At 39.0% G+C, this 22,180-nt stretch overlaps 1 protein-coding gene across 1 annotated transcript in view; it reads left to right on the top strand.

Annotated features, from left to right (window-relative positions):
- Positions 1-22,180, top strand: part of LRGUK (leucine rich repeats and guanylate kinase domain containing) — a 123,961-nt gene that overhangs the window by 17,207 nt on the left and 84,574 nt on the right. Inside the window, exons 5-7 of the mRNA XM_017532523.2 lie at positions 4,520-4,601; positions 11,147-11,271; positions 14,824-14,967. Of these exons, the coding sequence (XP_017388012.1) occupies positions 4,520-4,601; positions 11,147-11,271; positions 14,824-14,967 (351 nt within the window). The remainder of the gene's footprint in view (positions 1-4,519; positions 4,602-11,146; positions 11,272-14,823; positions 14,968-22,180) is intronic.

Raw genomic sequence — 22,180 nt, 5'->3', positions numbered from 1 at the left:
TAGCTGGGATTACAGGTGCCCACCACCATGCCCAGCTATTTTTTTTTTTTTAATTTTTTGTAGAGATGGGGTTTTGCCATGTTGGCCAGGCTGGTCTCGAGCTCCTAGCCTCAAGTGATCCTCCTGCCTCAGCCTCCCAAAGTGCTGGGATTACAAACATGAGCCACTGCACCTGGCAACAGAACAATTTTTTTTTTAATTACTTGGTACATTTTATTTATTTAAAGAAATGAATTGTATTGTGTATATTTGAAATGCACAGCATGATGTTATGGGACATAGAGCAGAAACACTTTATCTGAAAAATTTTGTATCTGAATAATCTGTAAAAATGTCCTAGGCTCAAAGTTTGCCCTTTTCTTTATCCAACTTTGTTTTTTAAGAAAATAATGTTTTCAGATCTCCACTCTTTCTCTGCACTTGCTTTTGCATTTCTGAAGCAGAAATAAACTACCTGTGAATGGTGGTGGATGGCATAGTTCACCACGTGCTAGAGCAGTCTCTTGCTTAAATACATGCCCAGATCGCCTGTGGTTCTTGAGAAATGGGAATTCTGATCTATTGGGTCTGGGGTGGGGCTTGAGCCTGTGATTGCTAAACACCTTCCAGATGACATCATGCCACTGATCCATGGGTCTTACTTAAGTAGCAAGGTCATAGAGAAGTGATTCCCACACTTTTCTGCACATTGGCATCACCTGGGAGAGTTTTCCTACTGATGCCCAAATCCCACTGCAAGAAATTCTGATTTAAATAGTCCAAGGTAAGGAGGTAAGTCTTAGGTGTTGGACTTTTTTTTTCTTTTTGTTTGGAGACAGGCTGGAGGGCTGGAATGCAGTGGCGCAATCTTGTCTCACCACAACCTCAGCTTCTTGGGCTCAAGTGATCCTCTCACCTCAGCCTGAGTAGCTGGGACTACAGGCATGTGCCAAAACACTTGGCTAATTTTTTTGGTATTTTTTTTTTTTGTAGAGATGGGATTTCACCATGTAGCCCAGGCTGGTCTTGAACTCCTGGACTCAAATGATCCACCTGCCCCAACCTCCCAAAGTGCTAGGACTATAGGTGTGAGCCTCCGCACCTGTCCCGGACATTTTAAGAGACCATCAGGTGGATCTAATATGCTGACAAATTTAGAAACAATCACCCTGGGTTTTGTGATCAGTGTTGTTGTATTGGACTCAAAAATTAAAAGTTATTTTAAGAAATGGACATCAACTATTGCTAAAGTCTTATTTTATTTAAAAACCAAATGAACTTAAATTCAAAATATGGAGATTTGCACAAATATGAAAATCTGTTTGAAGTCAAGAAACAGACATTCCCTTTTACTGATGAGAGACTTTAATTTTCAATTTTTCTTCTCTTTTATATCATTCTGTTTTTATCAATAGTGCATTTTTTTTTCACTTTGAAATTATAGTTTTTGCCAGAGTGACATTCCTTTGTGCAAATAAGCCGCACTAGGTGCCTCTTGTACTCAGTGTGGGGCTGCATGGTCTTGAGGTTATCAGGAATTGAATTTGCAGAGCTGTTTTCATTCTCCTTTTGCTGTTTCATTCACCTTGCCTGAAGCCACAGGACAATCATTCATGGTAACAGCAAGACCCCTACCCCAGGAAGAACTTTTTTGGAGTTTCTCTCTTTCACTTCCCTTCCTTGCAGTCTCGCAGAAAGACCCCACAAACGAACAGAAACAAATAATAGACCCCATTTGTAAAGGTCTGAGCTCCTGGAGAATTACAAACAAATATATTGGTCATTTTAGAGAAGTGTGAACCAAGTGCCAGACTGCACCCCTGGGTGCTCCAAGCCACTGTGAGCTCTGTGTAGACCAGGGAAGGAATGATGGTGGCCTCCCGGTGTTTGTTTTCTTCTTCTTCATTTTTTTTTTTTTGAGACAGAGTTTCACTCTTGTTACCCAGGCTGGAGTGCAATGGCGCCATCTCGGCTCACCGCAACCTCCACCTCCTGGGTTCAGGCAATTCTCCTGCCTCAGCCTCCTGAGTAGCTGGGATTACAGGCACGCGCCACCATGCCTAGCTGATTTTTTGTATTTTTAGTAGAGACGGGGTTTCACCATGTTGACCAGGATGGTCTCGATCTCTTGACCTCGTGATCCACCCACCTCGGCCTCCCAAAGTGCTGGGATTACAGGCGTGAGCCACCGCGCCCGGCCTCTTCTTCATTTTTTTAATGTAGTCTCACTCTTGTTGCCCAGGCAGGAGTGAAATGGCGAGATCTCGGCTCACTGCAACCTCCGCCTCCTAGGTTCAAGCAATTCTGCCTCTGCCTCTCGAGTAGCTGGGATTATAGGCATGAGCCCACTATACCTGGCTAATTTTGTATTTTTAGTAGAGACAGGGTTTCAGCATGCTGGCCAGGCTGGTCTCGAACTCCTGACCTCAGGTGATCCACCACCCTTGGCCTGCCAAAGTGGTGGGATTACAGGTGTGAGCCGCCTCACCTGGCCTCAGGTGTTTTCAATGTATTATTTAATCCTTCCAATAAAGCTGTGGGGCAGGCGGTACTGTCCTGATGCTGAAGCATGAAAGGTTAAGTAACTAACTTCACCTTTGCTGGGAAGTAGCAGAACTGGGATTGAACCCACTGTCTGAGAGGCCATAGCCCGCATCTTTCCAGTAAGTCAGGCTTGTGTACTATGCTCCACCCTCTTGAGAAGCTCCATTTCCTTTTCATTTAATATCTGTGAGTCTTGTACCACCAACCAGAGAGAACATGCATTTCCTAGAGCAGGGACTTGTACGTATACTCTTCTATTATTAGAATGCTTTTGCTCTTACTAGGTCAAAAATGTTAATTTGATGGCTACTTTTTCAAGCTCTAGGTTCCAATGGGAGTCTGAACAGGGGCACAAACCCCTTTAAGGTGTCTTACAAAACCTGGTGGGGTGTAGTGGCTCAGGCCCATAATCCCAGCACTTTGGGAGGCTGATGTGGGTGGATCACTTGAGGTCAGGGGTTCGAGACCAGCCGTGGTCAACATGGTGAAACCCCGTCTCTACTAAAAATACAAACTTTAGCCTGGCATGGTGATGGGAGCCTATAGTCCCAGCTACTTGGGAGGCTGAGGCAGGAGAATCGCTTGAACTGGAAGGCGGAGGTTGCAGTGGGCCAAGAGTGAGCCACTGCACTCCAATCTGGGTAACAGAGCAAGATTCCATCCAAAAAAAAAAAAAAAGAAGAAAGAAAGAAACCTAATACCATAGCTACATAGAGAGCGTAGTATTGGCATTTGCCCTGACTGAGATATAATTATACAGATGTCATGCTATGACACCAGAATGAAAGGTGTTGATGAAAAAGTGTCAATGATAAGAAAGCCCATAAGTTTATTTGTAGTTCATTATTATTCTATAGAAGAAAAAGATGAATGTTAAACTCCATTTACATTATGCCAAATTGACCTATTCCATAGTATGAATTTTACATAGCTGCCATTTATGTATGTATACATTTGGTGTTATGATTTTTTAAATAACACTTTTATTTGCACATTTCTATTGCTTCATATCGTTTACTAATATTTTACTAAGTAGTTCTGTTGCTTGCTATATTATAATTGACTTCATCAGATTTCTAGTCTTGCCACTTGAGTTGTTTCTAAATTAGTTTTTAGCATTTACTATATAAAGTTTTTAGTACTTAAAGGGTTTAGTATTTAATATGTTGCTAGAATAATCTCAATAAATTTGGGGGATGAAATTACTATTTTAAAGGTCATGGAAAAATAAGAATAGTGCTTATTATATAATTGCTTGATGGTTTTCCAGAAAATGGTTATTATGTACTCAGCAAATTATGAATGCAGTGGTTCCAAAACATGAGTTTTTCTTTCCTTAAAAATTTTTTTTATATCTTTTGCCAGTAGGTGAATAATTAAAGTTATTTAATATCGTCTTTTAGTCTTATATGTTTGGGTAGGAAGAACAGATGTTGCTGAAAATGCTTTCCTACAGTAGTCAATTTTGAGAAAGAAGGTAAAGTTGAAGAGGCATTGCCTGGAGATGAATAAGAAAGACTATTCTGGCATTTAGAGAGTAGCATGGGACGATATATCGACATAGGAATAGAAAAGGTGAAGAAGTGAGAAACAAGCTATGCACAGAAATGAAGTGAATACGGTTTACTGGGCAGTAGAGAAAATAAAATGGTTGTAGGTGAGGGTGAAATTCAGGTAAATCCTGAAGGAAGACCAAGAACATTTAAAACAGATGCTAAAAGTGGAGAGCATGGCTGCAGGAATTGAAAGTGTTTAGGTTATTGGGAGGTTTCTGTGCACCATGAAGAAGAGGCCTTCTAGTATCTCTCAAAGGGGACAGAAAAAGATCCCAGTGAGAAGATGATTAAAGACAGATGACTGTTTTAGCCTTAGCATACTTTCAGTAATGAATTCTACCTCTGCATTCAGAAATGCCTTCTTCTTATGCAGTTAATTATTGTAGTAAATATGAAAAGTGAGCTATTAATATAACATCTTCTTCTCTTTTTCTTGCCAGAAGGCGGATTTTTCCTACAACCAAATTTCTGAAATTTGTGATTTGTCGGCGTATCATGCTCTTACTAAACTAATTTTGGATGGTATCCTTTGAAAAGTAAAGGGGAAAAATTTAAAATAATATAAGAATTAAAGGCTATATATTCAAGAATTGTACTAGATTACATGTACCAGATAGGCAATTTAATAGAGATGTGACTCATTTAAATGACTATGAATTGATATTCACAAAATGAGGATAGATATTTTATTTAACAAGAAATGAAACTGTGAGTCAAAGCTTGCCAAGAGTATCCTACCCCTGAAAAGCCAAGTAAGATAGTCATTCTTCTGATAAATGTAGCCTTATTCTTATTCTAGAACCAGAGAAGAAGTTCTGTTTTAGTTAACTGCTTTCTCAGTCGGGTGCATTGGCTCACACCAGCACTTGGGGATGCTAAGGCAGGTGGATCACCTGTGGTCAGGAGTTCAAGACCAACCTGGCCAACATGGCAAAAACCCTGCCTGTACTAAACATACAAAAATTAGCCAGGTGTGGTGGGGCATGCCTGTAATCCCAGTTACTTGGGAGACTGACGCACAAGAACCGCTTGAACCTGGGAGGCAGAGGTTGTAGTGAACCAAGATTGTATCACTGCACATCAGCCTGGGTAATAGAGTGAGACTCTGTCTCAACAAAAATTAAAAAATTAACTTCTTTCTTCAAATTTACTGAAACTTGTGCTGTATCTTATATAAATTCAGTATTTGAAAATCTAGATATGGTCATAAGGAAAATTAGTGATTATTTATTTTACGAAAGAGTTCATGCGAAGTTCCCTTTAAATAGTAAGCCTTTCTAGTGTATTTTAAATATGCTTTCATTTAAAAAAAACAAACAAACAACTTTTGATTTGATTTGCAACATTCTATTTCATGAGCCAGGCTCCCATGCAAGCAAAGCGCCTATGTTAAGTCAGTGAGCTCCAGCTTCTAGAGCCTAAGGGGCTAGTTGGAGATCTGTGAGTTTAATGAGCTTGAGTCTCTTGTTCACACCAGAGACTGATGATTTCTGGGTGGCGGGGAGCCAGTACCTTCTCTTTCTCAGTAAGTATCTTTCTATTCACCTGAGGATTTGGGGGGACATAATGGAGAATGAACTGGTTGCTTTGGGTGCCTCATTCAGGGATGTGATAGCAGCTAGTACACGCTACATTTGTGATAAGGCTGAGACGAGGGACCGCAGAGCGTTCATTTTCTTGAAGACATATTTTGTAAAAGGAAAATCCTTTATTTGTATATGATGGAAAGCTTAGAACATAGTACAACTTTTATGCAGTACAGTTGAAAACTTGGATGAAATGCAAAAATTCTTAGAAAAATATGATGCATGAGTTTGGAAATAGAAACCCTGAGTAGTCTTATAACTACAAAAGTAATTTATTATACATTAAAATAAGCTAAATTAAAATATTAAAAATCTTCCTGCCCAAAAAAAGCCTAGACCACCATGAAAAACAATTTTATAGTGTCTTATAAAGTTGAACATCCAAGTTCATTATGACCTAGTACTTTTATTCCTACACATGGAAATTTTAGCATACGTGTACCTGGAGACTTATATTGAATGTTCATAGCAGTATTGCTTGCAATAGTAAAAAATTAAAACAACCCAAACACACATTAATAAGAGAAAGTATAAGTTATGGTGTAGTCACACAATAGCATATCATACAGTATAGAAAATGAATGAAATATATCTACATGCGTGTAAGAATGAATCTTAACAAGTATAATTTAGGCATAAAATTAAAGGAAGAAGGGAAGAGGAAAGAGACAACTGAGCATAGTTACTGTCTCTGGGAAGGCGACACAGGGATTTGACAGGAGAGCTATGCACAGGCAGATTTAAGTCGTTAATTTTCTACTGATTGGGCTTGGGGTTGGGGTGCTAGTTTCAAGCATGCTCATTATATTCTTAAAAGTCAATAAAATTATTGATTGTCAAGCATAGGTCAATGGTGAATCAAGTATTCAACTTAACCCAGTTCTATGTAAAAATTTAAAAACCTGAAAATTCTAAATTAATTTCTTTGAAAATAATTATTTAAAATAAAACAAATCAGTTGAGCTAGTAATACAGACAGTGTAATTGTAGTAGATTGTATCAGTATCTCAGAATGAATTGTTAACTATAAGATATCAATTTTTTATTTTATCTTATGCTATTATATCTTTCCTTATGTGGATAATTGATGATTAATTGACAATCATCCTAAATTGTAATAAAGTTTGCTGAGGTTAAGTAAATATATTTATTCTTAAGAAAGAGTACAGCTTATTCTTTACCTATAAACATTGACTAGTTGTTGATTAGAATTCATTTTATGATAATAGAATAAATAGAATTTAAAAATTCATAGAAATTTAATTCCAGACAGGATTTTAGCAGTCATCTTGTGCTAATCACTATTTCATTGTATAGAAGAAGAGCCTGAGACTCCAGAAGGGTCAATAACTTGCCCCAGATTATTTGGTAAATGGTTGAACTGAGACTTTTGAATTCCACTGTTTTTTGCATGTTGCAATTCATTGAGTAATTACAACCTTTGTCACAGAGGCATTTAAACTGTATGCGTGTTTCATTTCTTGGAGAGATTCACTCCTATAGTGAAGAGCATTTTTCACTGGTAAGGTGATATAGATCTTTCGGGATTGGTTTTGATTAAAGCCATCATTGCAGCTCTCTCCACTAAGAGAACTGTGATGAATTTCCTACTATTTCTCAGTAACTGTTTTCTACACACCCGAACCATATTTTATGATTGTAGACGAATAAGAGCGAATACTGAACTAGTGAATAATTCATGTCAAGAATTCTGAACTGCTGACAGCATCGTCAAAATGTAAAAATATATTGTTGGGCTTTTCCCCAGTTGTAAAGTTATGTTTCAGTGCCACAGGGTTCCTTCATTCAGTTTCTCCAAGGATCTATGATTTCACTTTAAAAGATTTATTCACAGAATCATAAAAGTTTAGAGCTGGAATTCAGTACGATGATTTTGAGTTCTTTTGAGTTTCTTTCTACTGATAGCGGTCTTTTAAAATTAAAATATGCCTAAAAGGATTAACCCAGTAAGCTAATTCATTGTAATGATTAGTGATTTATCAGATTATGATTCTTCTTATCAGGAAGTCCTAAGACCTATGAAAGAACACGAATAGCATTAGGAGGAAGGGCAAGTAACATTTTGTGAAGGTTCTTAAGAGAATGAGAGACTGGGGAGATAAAGATACTGAAGACCATCTATGAACTCAAAGCTCTCTATGGCCCAGGCCTGCATGTGGACTGTTGGCAGAGCCTCCTGGCACACATGAGGTGACTGTGGGAGGAAGTAGGGAAAAAAGCTGTTGTGTCACTGTAGTAAGTTCTCTTTACTCAGGAGCCTGATTAATTTCGAGTGCCTGAAATTCCTTGAAATTTAAAGGAGAGTGAAAAGCTGAGATATAGGAGGAAACAATTTTTCTGGAATGAGCATATTTCTCAACAGAGACGTTCAGGCAACTCCTGCTCCTTAGCCCCAGTGCTGTTAGTGATGCCAACAGTACCTGCAGAAACCATGGCTGTGATTGCAGCGAGGCATCTAATTCCTCCTCCTTTCTGTCCTTGCGGTGCTAATTTCAGGAAACATGAATAGCTGTGGGAGTCCAAGCTAGAGGGTAAGCAGGAGGTACCAAGGGAACCGTGGTTAGCCTCTAATGTCTTAGAAAATTACTGTAGACACAATAAACAAGCTTTATTTCTGATATCTCTTGATGATTCCAGGATTTCTATTTTCTAGTTTTCTGATCCTTGCCGGCTTCCCATGAGAATACTTCCTGAGCCAGATACCCACAAGCACTGATTTTATTCTGCCATGATTCAGAGTATCTTCATCTTGGTTGAGGGAGAGCTACCAAGATACTCTAGTACTCCTAAAATAGGACTTAAATGTGATTCCTGTCTCTGCTAAACTGAGACAGATGGCCATTCAAAGTTTTCCTTGTATAGTTTTTGTTGCCAAAGATTGCCTGCTCCAAGGGAATTTTATTTCATCCATACCTATGTGAGATAGTTTAATCTCCTGTTTGCTGTATTTCTCATTCATCTTTTGTTACAATCTTTATCTACAAAGATCTGGTCTTTGTTCTAGTTGCAGAATAATTATTTAAACAGCCCAAAGAAAATGGAACCAGAAAAGATAGAATTTGTAAGCGTAAACATCTATTTCTAGGGCTATTCTGACAGGAAGCTTTATGGAAACAGATTTGAAAATGCATATTGACCACAAACAGAGCTATACTTCAGTCCAAGGACTGAAACTGAAACCATTGAGGAAAACCTAAGAATTTCTGGTACATTTTATATTTTTGTTTAGTTTCCTTATTTACCTCTTTCTCTGGCCTAGGTATTTAAAGGCTTAATCCCAGCCTTGAACTTTCCATTTCTATGCTATTGGGCAAGAGTTAGAGGTCTAGAGGTAGAGGACATGCTTCTTTGGCCTCGTGTGATATAATTTGTTAGTGATATCAATGCCTTATAATTGTGAGGTGATTTATGGTTTGTTGCTCATTCACACCCATTTTCTGATTTTTTTTCCCATGACCTAACTTTCGGCCTTAATGGCCACCTGATATTATCCCCCCTTTAAATGAAAAATCTGCCGAGTAGTAGAGTTGGGATAATTGAAAATAATTATGGAGGCAAAATGTTTTTGTGATATTTGTGACTTCTTCCTTCTTTTTTAAAAAATTGTTTGTTTCTCTGTTTAACGAAAGGAGATAGCTTGGAGATTAGAAGTTGACCAGGAGAGGCTTTGAGGAAGAAATGGTTTTGTCTAGAATAGATACTAAGAAGTGGAATGGCTGTGACATATTTACAGTTATGATAGATATTACAAAATTGCCTCTAAAGTGGCTATATCATAATGAACTCTCTCAGTAGCATAAAAGTATCTGTTATTTAAAACCTTTTACTTTAAAATGTTTGCCAAGCTGATGGGTAAAGAATGGCATCTTATCTTAATTGCATTCTCCTGACTACAGGTGGGACAGAGTGTCTTTTCATATGTTTTTAGCCACTTAGATTCACTCTTTTGGAAATTGCCTGGGCATATTAGTTGTCCATTTTTTACTGGGTCATCTTTTTTCTGTTGGTTTATTGTCATTTTTAATGCATTCTAGGTAGTAATCTTTTATCTGTTAATATATATTGTGAACATGTTCTCCTAGCCTATCATTTTCACTTCTTTGTGTATTTAAAAAGTAAGAGTCAGAAAATAAATAGTAAGAAAACGAGTGTCAAATATGTCAAAAATGTACTTAAGATATTGATTTAATGTGAATGTTAAAAAAAAATAAGGAAAAAAAGTGAGATTTGGAGTTAAATTCTGAAGAAAGGGTATGGTTTAGAAAGGAGTAGGAGAAAGAAAGTTCTTGGTGCATTCCAGAACTATTGAGAGGATTGACCTGGTAGAAATAGGGAATTCTCATTGGATGACAATGTGGATGAAACTGGATAAATAAGTTTTGCTTATAGGGAAGGCTCTTAAATGGCAGAGTGAGGAATTTGGAATTCTTCCTATGAGGATTTTTAAATTGAAACATGATATTCAATCAATATTTTTAAAAAATTAATCTGTGTACAGTGTGTAGAGTGACTTTAGGGCAGGAAGTAATGGGTATTAGTGTAATTTCTGATGTTAAAGGTGAGTTAAGTTGGCAGAGGAGTGAATAAAAAGGAAAGAAATAATTGAAGAGATATTTTAAGGCAAAACAATACCAGGTCTTGGTGATTGATTGGATGCCCTGCAGATTATGAGTGGCTGAGAAATGGAGATGTCATGGGTTACTTGAGAGGGAAAACTGAGCTTTGATGGGGAAATGACATTAAATCCTGGAAACTGGCCAAAGAGATTGAAAACAGAGAGAGCTGAACAGAATTGATGACTTTGAGATTGTAGTGCTAGGTGACTGCAAGATGGAACACAGAAGATAAGCTAAAATTTTTACAATAAATGGAAACTTAACATTTGGAGAAAGTAAGGCAGAGTTTAAGCCTCTTTTATTTTAAAGGGAGACTAGAGGTCCATGTAGGTAGAAAGAAAGGGCTACTGTTTCTTTCTGTAACAGGGTATTGGTCTTTGGACCACCCATTTGTTACAGATGACATCTCCGAGGCTCTCACCCTAGTTATGAAGATGATGATACTTGGTACCTATTGCCTCTGCAGGGCGATCGGGTAGTCAGAAGTTCTGCCTGTGGAAACGCACATGAGTTTCTCATGGAGACTTAACTGATCAAGGGAAAACACACTCCCAAGAAGGCAGCTATGGGCCACTGTGATTTTTCTTTCCATACCTATTACATGTGTCAAATGCAACCCAGCACATTCAAAAGCTATGCCTTTTTAACATAAAAATTGCATAAAACATGGCATGTTCTGTATGAAAAAATATATTTCAGGATTAATATTCATTCTATATTGGGCATATAATCATTCTTTATTTAAGCTGTGGTCTGCTTTGCCTAGTGATGATGAAACACTGATTCTTTTTTTCTTCCAAATGCTTTTAATAACATTTTCCTTAAACGTAGTCATGGTATGTAGGCAATAAGATAGAAGAAATCAGTGGACTAGAGATGTGCAGCAATCTAACTCACCTTAGTTTGGCCAACAACAAGATCACGAAAATCAGTGGCTTAAATACGTTACCAATCAAAATGCTTTGTCTGGTGAGTCTAACAAAATGCCGTTCTGTGTAGAAGTAGTAGTTAATGTTTTCAGTAACTATATGAATTATGACTACTTAGGATTCAAATATATAAAGAGCTAATTCCTTCATGAAATGTTATTGTCTTCAGTTTTGTTTGCTCCTTTCTTTACCATTTGCGTGTGTGTGTGTGTGTGAAAGAGAGAGAGAGAGAAAGAGAGAGAAGGCAGTATTTCATGCTCAAGTAAAATGATTTACTAGTTTGTTACAAAATTCAATATTTTAAATGATTGGCTTTTTTATACTGGGAAAGAAAGGTATACTTTTAGCATGTATTTTAAAATATTTTTTATAATATCTTATTGGTGAAAATAACATCTAAGCATACTTAAGCATAATATTTATTGCTGTTAACACTTAAACTGCTTTCAAATGAACCACAAGATGTTTTTTTCTGGGTACTGAATTTTGACAGTCCTTTGATTTTAACATGTTAGTCTTCCACTCTATGAAATAAAAAATATGCTAAAAATAAATAAACAATTCCAGTCAGAAAGTTTAAATTTGATTACTTTTCCGACAGAGAGCACTCTTTTCAAGCTATGTGACCTGCTGTGTGGCTACAACTCAGCTTACAGAAATTCAGCAGGATTCTAATAGTCCCAAAGATACAGTCCCAGCTACTCAGGAGATTGAGGCAGGGGAATCACTTGAACCCCGGTAGTAGAGGATGCTGTGAGCCGAGATCATGCCACTGCATTACAGCCTGGGTGACAGAACAGGACTGTCTCAAAAAAAAAAAAAAAAAGTAAAAGGATAGAATACTTTTATTTTCTTAGATTTGATGGATTGTTCCCAATCTCTCCCCTCATCGCCCAAGATGAACTAGAATACACAGAATATACTATCGTTCATTTTTCTTAATTTTTTGAGAATAGAAAGGTTTTCGCTTCCAAAATTTAATAAAATCTATAAAATTTGTTTCAACAGTTTTTAATGCTTTTATTTTTAATTCATAGAATTAGGAAACCAGTAGCTTTAGTTACAATTCAAAATAATTTACATTACCATTTAGGGAAAGAAGAACAAGTCACCATACAAATCAACTGTTAATTCTCGATCATCAATTTTTTGGTAAATATAAGGGGAAAATGTGGTTCACTGATGGGCTGTACTGTCGCCCAGCTTCTTAGCAAGTAGTGACAATGCATTCCAAACTTTAAAATGTATTTTGTCACAGTAAATGCCGCTTTCTTTTATCTTTCAAATTTGGTAGGTTAAGAATGTTTCTAATTTCATTTTTTTAAGAAAATTGCTTTATTCCAAAAGTCTTTTCCCCATTCATCATAAACAAACAGAAAGAACTGTTTGTGCAGAAGCTGGATGTCCACTTCTAGGAGTGATGTATTGGTTTTTCAGCATTGGAGAAAGGGTTTAACTAGATAGCTTTCAATTCAGAAATTCTGTGTTTCTGATTTTTTTTTTTCAATTCTGGTTTCTTTTATGACCATAGGCTATTAATTAAACTTTTCTATGCCCCCCTCTTCTCATGTCATCTACCACTTTGAAAACCATTAGAGACACTGTAAGAATTACAACCTATCTACTGCACCTAAAGCACTTCAAAGTTCTTTGGGAAGAAGTGTATTAAGAAGAATTATAGTCTGTCTACCACATCTAAAGCATTTCAGAGTTCTTCAGGAAGAAATGTATTATATATAAATTTGATATGTGGGTATATTTTGAATAGGCTATTGGGGTCTTATGGCAGTATGTTAAATTAATATGGATATGATATTTAGTGTAGGTTTTTTTCTCTCCCATTTCCATTATACTTTATATAACTTTTTTGAACTCTGGACAGAAGGAAATTTGACTTTACTTTGGCAAATGGATTATGAGTATTTTTTAAGGATATTTTTCAAGCATTATGTAAAAATAAAAGGAATAGTATGATAAACCCTTGTGTGCTATCACTCAGCTTTATAGATTATCAACCTTTATTAACATGTTTTTAAAAGCTGTGGAATTATACTACTGAACATAAATCTTGCTCATTATTGAAATGAAATTTTATTTTAAAAATAGGATGAAAATCAGCTGTTGCTATCAAACGTACCAGGAAACATGCACCAGGAAAAATATAGAGGGAAGAGAATTATTATCAGTCTCATTTGTTGTCATGGGTATATGGAGATTGAGGAAGAAGACAACATTTCAGTCTTAAATCTTTGTTTTATTCTCATTGTCGAGAAAGATGCTTCTGTGTGAATTATTCAATAACTTGGCTTAGTTATCTACTGTTGCATAACAGGCCACCCCAGTTGTAGTGACTTGGAGAAATAACCATGGAATTAACTAAGAATTCTGCAATCTGAGTCAGGCTTAGCTGGGACGTTCTTCCACTGGGCTTGCTGCATTTAGCTGGCATATTGGTTGGGGGGTTGGCTCAGTTGAGAGGTTGGGATGGCTGGGATTTTCTCTCAATTTAGTGTCAGGGTGTCTCCCCATGTGACATTTCCTTTCCCCTATAGCGTCTCCACAATTTCTCTCCAACAGATTATCTACAGTTCTTATGTGGTAGCTCAGTACTTCTGAGACACAAAAGCAGAAGCTGCCAGGCCTTCTTAAGTCTTAAGCTTAGAACTGGCACACATCTGCCATATTCTTTGGTGAAGCTAAGTCATAGGTCCAGCCTAGGTTTAAGAGGAGGGGACTGTGGCCAGGCGCGGTGGCTCACGCCTATGATCCCAGCACTTTGGGAGGTCAAGCTTGGTGGATCACTTGAGGTCAGGAGTTTAAGACCATCCTTGCCAAGGTGGTGAGACCCCATCTCTACTAAAATTGCAAAAATTAGCCAGACATGGTGACATGCACCTGTAGGCCAAGCTACTTGGGAGGCTGAGGCAGGAGAATCACTTGAACCCGGGAGACAGAGGTTGCAGTGAGCTGAGATTGTGCCACTGTACTCCAGCCTGGGTGACAGAGCCAGACTCCTTCTCAAAAAAAAAAAAAAAAAAAAAAAAAATTGGAGCAAACTGCACAAGGGGCAGTAATAACTGAAGGCATAGCTCAGTGGAGAAAACTAAGGTAACAGACTACCACTACCCTCACCACATGGGTGATTCTATTTAGATGTTTCCAAAAACAAAATGTATGTGGGGATTATAATAGTCAAGTGGCTTCTTGTGATCATGATGAAAGAATTACATTAAATTTATATTTCTAATGATATATCTGGCGTTATGCTGTCATTACGCGTCAGGTGTGCAATGTTAAAATCTTTTATTACCTGCCTTTTTCTTTCTTACTGATTTGAATACTCATCTTGCTTTAAATTTAATGAAGATATTATATACTGAGTTTTCCAGCTGAAAAACTGGAACTTCTTTCTGGGGTATGTGTATATGTTTAGAGAGGTGAATGATGGAAATGAGATGGGCAGAAGGACAAGAACGCCTTCATGATTTTTTTTTTTAAAGAGAATTGGGTCAGCATCCAAAATGAAAACTTGCCATTACAACTTTTCCTGTGAGAGGTCTTTGAGACATTAAATATATTTTGTCTATTTTAGAGCAATAACCAGATTGAGACGATCACAGGCTTGGAGAATCTGAAAGCCCTACAGAACCTGGATCTGTCCCACAATCAGATAAGTAGCCTCCGTGGCTTAGAGAATCATGACCTCCTGGAAGCAATCAACCTCGAGGATAATAAGGTAGTGTTGTACTCACATGTCTTGGTTTCAGTGTTGACATAAGAGGACATGTTATTTAGCACAGACACTCCATTTTTTGTTTCTCAAGGGTGGTCACATTCAATGCCAGCTTAGAAGTATTGTTCTAGGAAAATCCCTAGAGTAGTTGCAGAAGTAGCTTTCTTTTTTTAACTTTTATTTTATTTTAGTGGGTATATAGTAGGTGTATGTATTTATGGGGTACATGAGATGTTTTGATACAGGCATGCAATGTGAATTAAGCACATAGTAAAGAATGGGGTATCCATTCCCTCAAGCATGCATCCATTGAGTTGAAAACAATTCAGTTGCACTCTTTATTTTAAAATGCAGTTATTATTGACTATAGTCACCCTGTTGTGCTATCAAATAGTAGGCCTTATTCATGCTTTCTAAGTATTTTTTGTACCCATTAACCATTCCCACCTACCCCCCACCCACCTATCCTTCCCAGACTCTGCTAACCATCCTTCTACTCTCTATCCCATAGTTCAATTGCTTTGATTTTTAGATTCCACAAATAAATGAGAACATGAAAAAAAAAAAAAAAAGAAGCAAGAAAAGTCAGTTATTGATCCTGGGAACAGATGAGTTTTCAATCACAGGCAAAACTGTTCATCATCTTCATTCTCCTTGACTTGTATATTACATTGTTTTGGCAACTTCTCCAGTTAATTTTAGTGGACAACCTTTGTTCACTGTGCCACATGTCTTAGGGAGTCCGCACAAGCTCCGTCTCGTGGTTTTAGTGTCCTTTACATGCATTTGTCGTTGAAGACTGATGTTTAGAAAATTTCTCACGTAAAATTGTTCTCACATATATACAGGGGCTGATGAAAAGGTGGAAAGCACTCAAGAAATCTCAACTCAATGCATCTCAGGATTTAGGAAAAAAATTAACAGCAGTGATAATAACAATTTTGGTCATAAAATAATGTAGAGATATTTGTCGAGTACTTATGCACCAGGCACCTTTGTAAGCACTTTATCTCATTTAATCCACATTATAACCCTATTATTATTGTCATTTTACAGATGAAGAAACTGGGGCAGAGAGAGGTTAAGTAACTTGCCCAAAGTCATATGTCCAGCAAATAGCAGAGCCAAGATGCAAATAGAAAATGGTTTGCCTCCGGTTTCAATGTTCTTAACCTCTGCGTGGTGATACAGTACATGCAATGCTAATGGGCCTCCCTTCTGAAAGGGCCTGTTATAATGCCCCGATACAGTGCTTCTCAGCAAAGTATCACATGAGCCACAGATGTAATGTAAAATTCTCCAGTAGCCACAGTAAAAAGGTGCAAAGAAATAGGCGAAATTGGCCCGGCACGGTGGCTCACGCCTGTAATCCTGGCATTTCGGGAGGCTGAGGCGGGTGGATCACGAGGTCAAGAGATTGAGACCATCCTGGCCAACGTGTTAAAACCCTGTCTCTACAAATAATACAAAAATTAGGCAGGCATGGTGGCACGTGCCTGTAATCCCAGCTATTCGAGAGGCTGAGGTGGAAGAATCGATTGAACCTGGGAGGTGGAGGTTGCAGTGAGCTGAGATTGCGCCATTGCACTCCGCACTGGTGACAAAGTGAAACTCCATCTCAAAAAAAAAAAAAAAAAAAAAAAAAAAAAAAAAAAAAAAAAAAAAAAAAAAAAAAGAAACAGGTGAAATTAATTTTAATAATACATTTTACTTAACCCAGTAGATCCAAAATGTTGTCATTGCAACATGTAATCTGTGTACAAACGTATTGATGAGATATTTAACCTTGTATTGTTTCATACTAAGTTTCTGACATCTGGTGTGTATTTTACACTTAAAGTATGTCTCAATTCACCCTGGCCATATTTTAAGTGCTTGGCAGCTGCATGTGGCTAGTAATTACCAGGTGGGACAGCACAGGTCTAGAAACTCCTCACAAATAGTATGTCATTCTCTTCCATTTCAAGGGACTTTTCAAATTATATTTGCCGAAGTTTAAAGAAAATAGAGGAATATCATCACGTGAAGAAAGGAGTTTATAATTTTCTTTTTTTTTTTCAAGAAAAAAAATCTTTATTTTTCTCATTTAATACTTTTTTTAAATTGCATTTTAGATTTTGGGGTACATGTGAAGAACATGCAAGATTGTTGCATAGGTACACACATGGCAGTGTGATTTGCTGCCTTCCTCCCCATTACTTATATCTGGCATTTCTCCCCATGCTATCTCTCCCCAACTCCCCACCCCCCGCTGTCCCTTCCCTATTTCCCCCCAACAGACCCCAGTGTGTAGTGCTCCCCTCCCTGTGTCCATGTGTTCTCATTGTTCAACACCTGCCTATGAGTGAGGACATGGGGTGTTAGATTTTCTGCTCTTGTGTCAGTTTGCTGAGAATGATGGTTTCCAGGATCATCCATGTCCCTACAAAGGACACAAACTCATTGTTTTTGATGGCTGCATAATATTCCATGGTGTATATGTGCCACATTTTCCCTATCCAGTCTATTATCGATGGGCATTTGGATTGGTTCCAGGTCTTTGCTATTGTAAATACTGCTGCAATGAACATTCATGTGCGTGTGTCCTTATAGTAGAACGATTTATAATCCTTTGGATATATACCCAGTAATGGGATTGCTGGGTCAAACGGAATTTCTATTTCTAGGTCCTTGAGGAATTATAATTTTCAAATGTTAAAGAGGCTCCATTAAAAAAGTGGCCATGTGTCCCAAAGGGGGATCCTTTAGCAACCATGAGGTGTGTAACAATCACCTAATTCCCCGGCTCCCCACTGGGCAGGGTGAGGAGCAGCTGGCAGTACTTTGAAATATTCTTTGAGCCGTCAGAAGAGTTCCTCTGAGAACTCTTCAGGACTACTGAGAATGCTCTGTATCAGGGAATGAAAATTCATCATTTAGCAGAAACACACCATGGCTTCTTCTCATATGATTAATTTGATGTTAAGAATATTATTTTATTGGTAGGACTTCATCAGTATTATATACTTGGTGTTAGCTGTTGAAACATTGTAGCACCTACATGTGATCATTTGAACATCTCTCTTTTTTTTTTTTGAGACGGATCTTGCTCTTTCTCCCAGACTGGAGTGCAGTGGCACGATCTCAGCTCACTGCAACCTCTGTCTCCCGAGTAGATTCAAGCAATTCCCTGTTTCAGCCTCCTGCGTAGCTGGGCTTACAGGTGCCCACCACCACGCCCAGCTAATTTTTGTAATTTTAGTAAGATGGGGTTTCAGCATCTTGACTAGGCTGGTCTTGAACTCCCTATCTCTTGATCCACCCGCCTCGGCCTCCCAAAGTGCTGGAATTACAGGCGTGAGCCACCGCGAGCAGCCTGAACATCTTTTTAACACCACTTAAAAATGTTTACCATCAGCTGGTGATTTGGGGACCTTAGACACACTCTACTGTGTAGTCTTGTTAGATTTGACATCATTTCCAGCATTTAAGACATGTCCCAAACTGTTAGCTTTATTATAACCTCAGTCATTTCTTCTAGAAGCAAGATACCGGTCTGGGAGTGTCTTAGAAAAACACTGTCTTTCTTCTCCAAGCCTTAGTGTCCTTATTTCAGTGTTTGTTCCCAGCTACTTTTTTGAATTTTTGTGAAGATTCACAAGGTAATACTCATAAAGCAATGGAAGCATGGAGAGAACTTGCATCTTGAGTAATAATCGTGCTCCTCCCAGAACTCACCATCTCTTCATTCTTTGCAGTGTCTGGCTCTGCTTCTAAATCATTCTCCCTGAATGCTGACGCACAATGGCAGCTGAAGACCATTATTCTACTCTATTTTTGCGATGCTTTGTATAGGTAGGACATTCTTTACAGAGGACTCCTTGCTTCTTTCTTGTTCAAAGGCAGATGCCATTGAATGCCCCCCACAAGCAATGTACATTCCCCTCCTTTTCATTGAACCCTGGCTCATACTTCTCTTCATGTATATGAGCAAAATGAACTTTGGGGGCATTAAACCCAATCAGGCTTCTAAGTGAACTTTATTTCTCTCTGGATTTATCTTTGTTAGGTTAGGCCTGTAACGAGAAGAGTGGGACTGGGTGATCCTTGGGGCCTCCAGGGGCTGACAACATTGATGCAGAGGCATGCCATTGATGCTAGTGTGATCAGATCTCCTGCTAAAGTCAGTCTCCATTCCACCTAGCCAACGTATCCCTGCCCTGGGATGCCAACAGGAAGGAGATCCCCTAGGAGGTCTTTGGCCTCTTTGTACCCAAAGGTGATGCCTAAGGCAGGATAGCCTGATCTGCTCAGCAGCTGCTCTCTGGATAGTCTTGGGTGTCTGCAGAGAGTGCTGATGCGTGCTGCTTCATCACTTTTACAGGCTCTTTTTTGAACTCTCAGACCAAGGTGAACGTGACTTTCCCCTTTGCCCCTGACCCCTTTCTTAAAGCCTGCATTGCAGCGATAGACTTGGCCTGCTTCCTGGTGTCCTGGCGCCATGATGACGGGGTCAGCAGAGATAGCTGCCCTTTGGCTGCTTTAGCACTGGCTCACTGAGTAGAGTGCAGGGCATTGACCAGGAGACCGTATGTGCCACGCTGTCTGGCTTGGTGAGGCCAGCTGCACAGGACTGGCTGTCACTGGCCAGTTTTATGTGACTGGGGATGGAGATCAGCACTCTGAGGGGCAGCTGGTGGGGTGCAGTGCTCCCTTGCAGAAGGGGTGGGAATGTTAAGGCAGCCATTTTCTTCCAATCCTCATGCAGATCCAGCGTATTTCCACCTCTGGAGCCTCATAACATCTGGTGTCTCTGCTAGAAGCTTTTTCCCACATCTTCAAAAAAATTCATTTCATTTCATTTAAGCTTCTGGAAAACTCTCACATAAAAAGGCCTCTGACCCCCTCTGGCCTCCCCAGCATCCCCTGCCTGTTTTCTTTATCCCTTTACACTTTTTAATTTATCATTAGTACTTACTATTGCCTGAGCTTATGTCATATTGCACATTCTAGTTTCACATCTGTGAGAGTTCACTGGCTTTCCAACTAGAATGTTAGCTTCATGAGCGCAGGGACTTTATCTTGTTCACTCTGAGCAATGTCTGGCTCAGAGTTGGCACTGAAGAATATTTGTTGTTTTGGCTAAGCATGGTAACTCACATCCGTCATCCAGGAGCTTTGAGAGGCCAAGGCAGGCTGATCGCTTGAGGCCAGGAGTTTGAGACCAGCTGGGGCAACATAGCAAAACTCCATCTCTTCCAAAAATTAAAAAAAAAATTAGCTGGGCATGGTGGCGTGTGCCTGTAGTCCCAGCTACTTGGGAGGTTGTAGCAGGAGGTTGGCCTTAGTCTAGGAGTTTGAGGCTGCAGTAAGGTATTATCACACCATTACACTACAGCCTGGGCAACAGAGGGAGACCCCATCGCTTAAGAAACAAACAAAAAAATATTTGTTGACTGAATGCATGACCCTCAGGAGCTCTCAGGAATACCCAGATTTTCCTCCCTTCTATCAAGTGCTTGGCTGATGTTTGAGTTGCACGCGATGAGATTCTGGAATGATTGTGTATAAGAAGTGAGGCTTAAGTGTCTTCCTCCAGGACAGAGGAGGGAGATGGTGACTGAAGATCAGAGGATGCTTTGAGCTGAGAGGATGAGGGCCTTCAATCAGGTAGCTGTAGGGAGGAAGGGGAAGGGAGGCTGGGGTCTAGAGGCGTTGCTGACATAGAATTACTAGGACAGATTGGAGGTGGTGGATGAGAAGATGCTGAGGACAACATCCAGGTTTCCAGCTCAGGTGACTCAGGTGATGGGGTGACAGGGTTGCCATCCAGCCTCCTTACTCTCATCCAGAGCCCCGGGTGCTTGGCTGTTTATCTTGTCCTAAACCTTAGTGGCAGACGTGGGGTTGGGGGACGGCTGTCTGTGACAGAAGGCAAGCCCTGGCCATGGAGCCATTTCTCTTGGAGGCGAATCCTTACTAAGTATAGTGGGTGGAATTGTGTGCCCCTCTTTTCCAGAAAGCCTACCCCCAGGAAACTGTGAATGTGCCCCCTTGTGGAAAAGGGGTCTTTGCAGATATCATCAAGTTCAGGATCTAAAGAGAAGAACATCCTGGTTGTAGGGTGGCCCTAAACCTAATGTCCTCATAAGAGGCTGAAGGGACTAAGTCACAGACACAGAGAGAAGGCCATGAGAAGACCCATGTGAAGATGGGACAGAGATGAGAGTTATCTTGCTGCAAGCCAAGGAAGGTCTGGAGTTACCAGAAGCTGGAGAAGGCAGGGAAGGGTTCTTCTCTAGAACCTTCTACAAGAGCGTAGGACTGCTGACACCTTGATTTCAGGCTCCTGGTCTCCAGACCTGTGGAAGAAATTTGTGTTGTTTTCAGCCTCGAGGTTTGTGGTAGTTTGCTATGGAAACCCTAGAAAACTTATATCAAGTAAAACTCTATGTCTAGGGAACAGAGTATGAAGTCTGGAAGTTATGCTTAACTATGGTCTTTTGTAATTTCTGCTTTTTATATTTTATTGAAGAACTTTCTCTATATCTTAAGGTTTTAAATATTCTTGTATATTTTCTTATAATTTTAAGTTTTGTTTTTCCATATTTAGTTTTTAATATAATTGGAATTTACTTTTGCGGATAGTGTGAGGTGGGCATCTAATTCCCAGGTAGGAAACAGATTGTCCCGACATTTCAGAATTCTGATTAATACTTGTAAAATATTTGCTTGGATGGATATGTCAGGATTTATTGAGCCATTTATTTATTGAAATTTGTGTTTAAAATTTGATGTAGTATATATTCTTATATATAAATCTTTAAGTATATTTTAAATTATTTACTTAGGATAGATTTTTGGAGATACCATTACTGGATATGGGCATTTTTAAGACTCTTACTATATTTCATAAAGGTTCATATTAATTAATATCCCACCAGCAGTATATAAAGTTAGAATACTATATAGACCGTGCATGGTGGCTCATGCCTGTAATCCCAGCACTTTGGGAGGCCAAGGCAGATGGATCACTAGGTCAGGAGATCTAGACCATCCTGGACAACATGGTGAAACCCCGTCTCTACTAAAATATAAAAAGTTAGGTGGGCGTGGTGGCATGTGCCTGTAGTCCCAGTCACTCCGGAGGCTGAGACAGGAGAATCGCTTGAGCCCAGGAGGTAGAGATTGCAGTGAACCGAGATCGCGCCACTGCACTCCAGTGTGGTTACAGAGC

Source organism: Cebus imitator, unplaced genomic scaffold, assembly GCF_001604975.1.
Source record: "Cebus imitator isolate Cc_AM_T3 unplaced genomic scaffold, Cebus_imitator-1.0 Scaffold77, whole genome shotgun sequence".
NCBI classification, from domain to species: Eukaryota; Metazoa; Chordata; class Mammalia; order Primates; family Cebidae; genus Cebus; species Cebus imitator.
This window is presented reverse-complemented; position numbering and strand designations above follow the sequence as displayed.